Source organism: Mus caroli, chromosome 7 (genome assembly GCF_900094665.2).
Source record: "Mus caroli chromosome 7, CAROLI_EIJ_v1.1, whole genome shotgun sequence".
Taxonomy (NCBI): domain Eukaryota; kingdom Metazoa; phylum Chordata; class Mammalia; order Rodentia; family Muridae; genus Mus; species Mus caroli.
In genome coordinates, this window is record NC_034576.1 from 125,442,051 (window position 1) to 125,448,319 (window position 6,269).

Consider the following 6,269-nt stretch of genomic DNA (forward strand, 5'->3'; position numbering starts at 1 on the left):
CCCATGTTCTACTTTTTACTTTTAGACAAAGTGTCCTAGGCTGGCCCTGAACTTGTAATCTTTTTGCCTTACCCTCTCAAGTAGCTGGGATGGGCTTGTACCATTTGGACATAAATTTAAGGGACAGATTCGGCATTTGAATATACACATTTTAAAACGTGTGTATAGACATCTTATACAGGAAACATATATATTAGAAAACTATGCATATATCTCGAGTAAGCTTTTTAATATACTATCTTCTATTTTTCCTACCAAGGTACACAAAGTAACATGAGTACTCTCTTATTCAGAAATGCACATTAGGAACAGCAAATATCTTTTTAGAATAAATGAGAAAACAAGAAAGTGGATTTCATAACCTCTCACCTTGCTCTTAACAAAAAAAGAGGGGGAAAAAAAAAAGAACAGTCAAATACAAAACAGAAACTAAAGTTGGGGACAACTGTGCTGTCCAGAGTGTTGGGATGTGGGAGTTATGTCAGAAAGCTGTAAGCATGGAATTTGTTGAGTTAAGGGAGAACTAGAAACCCACTGTGCGCCGGGCGGTAGTGGCGCACACCTCCCAGCACTCGGGAGGCAGAGGCAGGTGGATTTCTGAGTTTGAGGCCAGCCTGGTCTACAGAGTGAGTTCCAGGACAGCCAGGGCTACGCAGAGAAACCCTGTCTCGAAAAACAAAACAAAACAAACAAACAAAAAAAGAAACCCACTGTGCATGGCGCATCTTTCTTCTTTTTCTTCTTCCTTCCTTTCTTTTCCTTCCCTTTCCTCTCCCCCCCCCCCCCTTCTTTGGAGACAGGATCTGACTATGTAGCTCAGCTGCCTTGGGACTCACTATGTAGACCAGGCTGGCTTCAAACTCCTCCTCCTTTGACTCTGGAGAGCTGGGACTAAAGGCGTCTACTGCCATGCCCAACTCACTTGAGAACAGTGTCTCTAAGGAATGCTATGCCAACAAAGGGGAAGATTTCAGTGAGTTCAGTCATCAGTACAAAGAAAGAACTGAGCAGTGTGTGTGGCCTGGGCTGAGTTTAGGAAAGAACACTGTCTGTAAGGCACTCTCCCCTCGTCTCCAGGGCCCCAGAGACAAGTGCCTCCCCTTGGTTGTGTTCATGGACATGTGCCACTCTAAACATACCAAACTGCTAGTGTCATTTACTTATTTTTTTTTTAAAAATTTTTACTTATTTATTTTTATATGTATTTGTGGTTTCCTGCATGTATGTGTGTGGATGTCAGTCTGATTTTGGAGTTACAAACAGTTGTGATCTGCCATGAAGGTGCTGGAATTTGAACCTGGGTTCTCTGGAAGAACAGTAAGTGCTCTTAACCACTGAGCCGTCTCTCTAGCCTCTACTAGTGTCATTTAAATATGATTTTTCCATATATTTTTTGATTCTCTCTCTGAGTTAGTTTCATGTAGCCTACGGTGGCCTCAAGCCTGTAGCCAAACGTGCCCTTGAACGTCTGATCCTCTTGCTTCCCAGTTCTCAAGCGTTAGCATTAATACTCCCAGCCTGTGTGGTTCTGGGACTAAGCCCAGAGCTCTGTGCATCCCCGGCCAGCATTGTGCTTTCTAAGCTATACACGATCCTTTATGAACACAAAAACTACGATGCAATTCTGTGAGGTATGTTTCCCTTCTTACCAACTATATTCAGTATTTAATAACAGTTTTGAGAGCATTAATTGCTATCATAAGGGAGGGATTATAATATGGTCTGAACAAACCAAAAGAGGCCCAACACATCTAAGAGGAAAAGAACATTTTTGGAAAAACCAAGGATCAGCAGGAAAAAAAGAGTTAAAGATCCCAGGATTCCCCGAGGGCTTGCTTCTTAACCACTTCCTGAAGCACCTGAGTAAGTGTTCATCTATCTACACAGTTAACCTGAGGAGAAGAGTATCATTCAACCATCTGATCAGTATGGAACTTATAAGCCAACTGTTGTAGAAATGTAAAAGAAAAATCCTTCCTGCCTGGCATGGTAAAGCACGATTTTAATAGTAGTATTTGGGATTAAGAGGCAGGCAGAGATCTTTGTGAGTTTGAAGGCTAGCCTGATCTATACAGTGAGTCCTAGGATAGCCAGGGTTATAAAACAAGACCCTGTCTCAAAACCCAAAAACCAAAACCAAACCAAAATAACAAAACCCTTTCCTTACTAAAGTAACTATGACTGATTGATATGATATCATATGATGATATGATGTTTATAACTAGAAAACTATTATACTGCTCTGTCTTCAGACACACCAGAAGAGTATATCGGATCCCATTACAGATGGTTGTGAGCCACCATGTGGTTGCTGGGAATTCAACTCGGGACCTCTAGGAAGAGCAGTCAGTGCTCTTAACCACTGAGCCATCTCTCCAGCCCCCCACTTGAATTTTTAAAACTGTTATTTTTTGATTATAAACCAATCTATAGTATTAGAAAACAAAACTACTCTTCAATATCATTCATAAGATTCTGATAAGAAGTAGGCAAAACACTGGCAAACTTATAACTGGCTTTTTACTCACTGTACAGGACATAGCAGGCAGGTGAAAGTCTACCCAGACAGGGGTTCCCATACCTTGCACTGTTCAACTTTATTCCCAGCTTCATCCATCTCTTCCTTTAAGGTATCTATTTTGGATGGAAGCCCCTGAAAGTTGGTTCCTGAAGACTTGTGTGCTTGGTTAAATCTGCAAAACAGAAAGAGCAGACTGAGGAGGAGCTGCGAAACTCCTACTCCCTTGGGATGGGAGCTGATTCGAATCCAGGAGGCCTTTTTTTTTTTTTTTCCTCCTTTTTACACTTATGTTTAGGCTTTAGAATAGAAGTAGGCAAAGACAGGTACTAGTTTCTCCACAAGGCAGGAATCCTGCAGTACTGGGGATAGCATACATAACCAAGCACACCTTGTGTCATGCAAACACCACTGCCAGAACACAATGGGACCCCTGAGAAACCTGATTTTCAGGGCCCAATTGTGGAATTATTGCTATGAAGCATCCTCCTCCTGGCTTGATCTGGATGCACCTTTCTATCTCTTAAGACCTAAGACTGCTTCTAGCAGTAAAAGCTAGTATTTCACTGCAGCTATGGCAACACTTCAGATACACATAGCAATAGTGGTGGGACAAATGAGAATAATGCATATGTAACATTAGTTTTGTTTTTCAAATATGCTTCTGTTTAAATGCAGATGTCTGGACTCACTGAAAATGTAAACACAGATACTATGCAGACGCAGCATAAAAACTAGTAGCCTGTTGCCTGTCCCGCAGTTGCCACCTTTTCCCCACTCTGAGTGTGAGGCACAGAACGTTTCCCAAGAAGCAAACAGCTGGTGCTGAGTCTAAGAACACAGAATTCGGAGTGTGACATCTATATGAAGAGCAGCTCCATGTTACGGAGCTGTGTGACCTGGAGTCTGATTACTGCCTAGTTGTCTCATCTTTAGGTGAAGCTGACGGACACTGTCTACCTTGTAGAAATAGGACAGAAAGTAAAGGAGGGGTCGAGCAGGTGAGCATGGTGGCGGCACACAGGACTCAGGAGGCAGGGCAAGCTGATCTCTGAGTTTGAAGTCACCTTGATTTACATAGCCAGTTCCAGGACAGCCAGAGCTATATGTAAGACCCTATCTCAAAACAGCAAAAGCAAAAAGGGATAGGCACAGTCTTGCAGTGCACATACAACAGGTGCTCACTGCATTAAATACCACTTTCCTTCAAGGAGAACAGAGCCACAGGAACAAGAACAAGCAAACAAGGAACATGCAACCACTGCAGTCTCTCCAACACCCACTTCTTTGGTTAACTTAGCAAGTATGATTCTGGACATATGGTAAGAGTCCATGCTGGATATCCTGTGTTTGAGAGGATGACGCCTGATACATATCTGTAGTTTGTTTAACCAAGCACAGTGAGGGGAACACACGCCCTCACCAAATTAACCAGTTCACATTATTTCTTCTAAGAAAAATGCAAGTATTAGGGCATACTCCCTGGTCTGCCTGTCATGCAGGGTTCTAGACACACATTTATACAAGCACACAGCAGAAGCCTCTGTCAGGTACTAGTCCCAGCACCTGCTCTCTCTAGGATATGGAGTCATTCATACAGCCAGCAAATGGGGTCCCAGCCTGTCTATGAAACAGTTCTCTTCACAGAAGCACAGGGTGTTTGTACCAGCTCCATCCTGGCCTTTCCAGTTGACTGCAAGGGACCTCTGTGCTAAGTGGGAAGCAAGCAGTATTTGCTGAAAATAAAGAGGAGGAAACAGAGGGGGATCGGTTGGAGAATCAAACAGTATATAAAGACTGACGCCTGGCATGCCAGATGTCACACTGGCTTGACAACTGTACCTCTTATCATTTCTTAAACCAGAGTGTTAAACCGAATACTGAGCCACTGATTTATACATTTAACGGGCTGACATTTTTTTCTCCTTCACCCACGCCCCTGTGAGTGGGTGCTGATTCAGAGATGGCTCGGTGGTGTCGCAGCAGCGCCACAGGCCGGGCTCCAGAGCAGGAACTGCTCTCCAGGGCACTGTGCTGCGGCAGAGATCCTCTCACCCCACAGAACCATGGGCCCAGAGGAAGTCACCAAGACTGGGTCTGTCTGTGAGGTTTCACTGGAGCATGCCTGCACTGCCTCTCACATACTAACTCAGTCATTGCCGCAGTGCTGGGGATGGAATCTGGGTTCTCTGATTGACAGGCAGGCAAATGCTTACTTTGGGCCACAGCTGCTTCATGTCACACAGCTGCTTCGTGTTGTGACAGGAGAGTGAGGTGGGTTACATTGAACAAATCTGGGGTGCAAGTTAACCATACTCACTGCCTGGCCTTTTATAGGGGTTTGCTGGCCACTGTGATGCAGTAAGAGAAAGGACTGGGCTATAGGTCCTTTCTGTTTCTGTTCCCACACACGATAGGATAAAGCATGTGCATTCTGGCCAAAAAGGGCAGAGCTGGGGCAGCAGGCCTGCCGGGATCATAGGGGCTCCACTGTAACATTCCTCGAATGGACCGACAGCCTGTGGCACTGGTTCTCTGGGGTCCCATGAGTCCTTCCCTTTCTTGACCATGGACGGTTTAAGACCCGGTGAGGTTTTTTCTTTGTTGTTTTGTTTGTTTGTTTGTTTGTTTTTTGAATATTACATGTGCTTTATTTCTTTTTATTAGATGTTTTCTTTATATACATTTCAAATTTCAAATGCTATCCCTAAAGTTCCCTATACCCTCCCCCTGCCCTGCTCCCCAACCCACCCACTCCTGCTTCTTGGCCCCAACATTCCCCTGTACTGGGGCATATAAAGTTTGCAATACCAAGGGGCCTCTCTTCCCAGTGATGGCTGACTAGGCCATCTTTTGATACATATGCAGCTAGAGACACAAGCTCCGGGGGTCCTGGTTAGTTCATATTGTTGTTCCACCTATAGGGATGCAGACCCCTTCAGCTCCTTGGGTACATTCTCTAGCTTTTCCATTGGGGGCCCTGTGTTCCATCTTATAGATGACTGTGAGCATCCACTTCTGTATTTGCCAGGCACTGGCATAGCCTCATACTGAGACAGCTATCTGGTGAGGTTCTTATAAGCTGGTAGGACCACAGCTCTATCATCCCTCAACTCCAACATTTTGAGAACTGTGATCGTGGAACTGTCAGCCCCACCTCTTTCCTAGTTATCCATTTCCTAGTGCTTCTCTCTGTTCTCTTTCCTTGGTGGCTCACTTAGTTCAGGATGCTCTAGCAGCATGCCCCCGGACACACTTGGAAGGAATAGGGTTAAAGGGCATGCACAGGCTGAGGTCTGGTCAGGGCTTGACTCTCACAGGCTTGAATGCAGATCATAGGACAAAATTCTGCATTCTTCTCTACTCTCTTACCACCTTACCTCGCTCTGACCGAATCCCAGTCCAACACCAGTCTAGCAAGCTGCTTCCTTTGCTTCTGGATATTGGGAATCTCCACCTGGAAGGAAAAGCAGACCACAAGAGATAACCCTGGACATTTTAGCTGAATTCTTCAAAGAGCAATTACCTCTTTACAAAAGTTTTTTTTTAGACACAAACTTCCTTTACTTCCCCAAATAGGTTTACATTAAAGCGGCTGATTAGTGTCCTATGGGAACACTCTGGCTGTGTACTACCTGCTGATCAGTGTCCTATGGGAACACTCTAGCTGTGTACTGCCTGCTGATCAGTGTCCTATGGGAACACTCTAGCTGTGTACTACCTGCTGATCAGTGTCCTATGGGAACACTCT

General features: G+C 44.6%; 1 protein-coding gene across 8 annotated transcripts in view; it reads right to left on the reverse strand.

Annotated features, from left to right (window-relative positions):
• Arhgap17 (Rho GTPase activating protein 17) overlaps nt 1–6,269 on the reverse strand; it is a 93,168-nt gene that overhangs the window by 36,848 nt on the left and 50,051 nt on the right. For all 8 annotated transcript variants that reach the window (XM_021166494.2, XM_021166495.2, XM_021166492.2 and 5 more), the window contains 2 exons: nt 5,899–5,975; nt 2,582–2,693 (listed from right to left, as the gene is read on the reverse strand). In XM_021166494.2, coding sequence (XP_021022153.1) covers nt 2,582–2,693; nt 5,899–5,975 — 189 coding nt within the window. The remainder of the gene's footprint in view (nt 1–2,581; nt 2,694–5,898; nt 5,976–6,269) is intronic.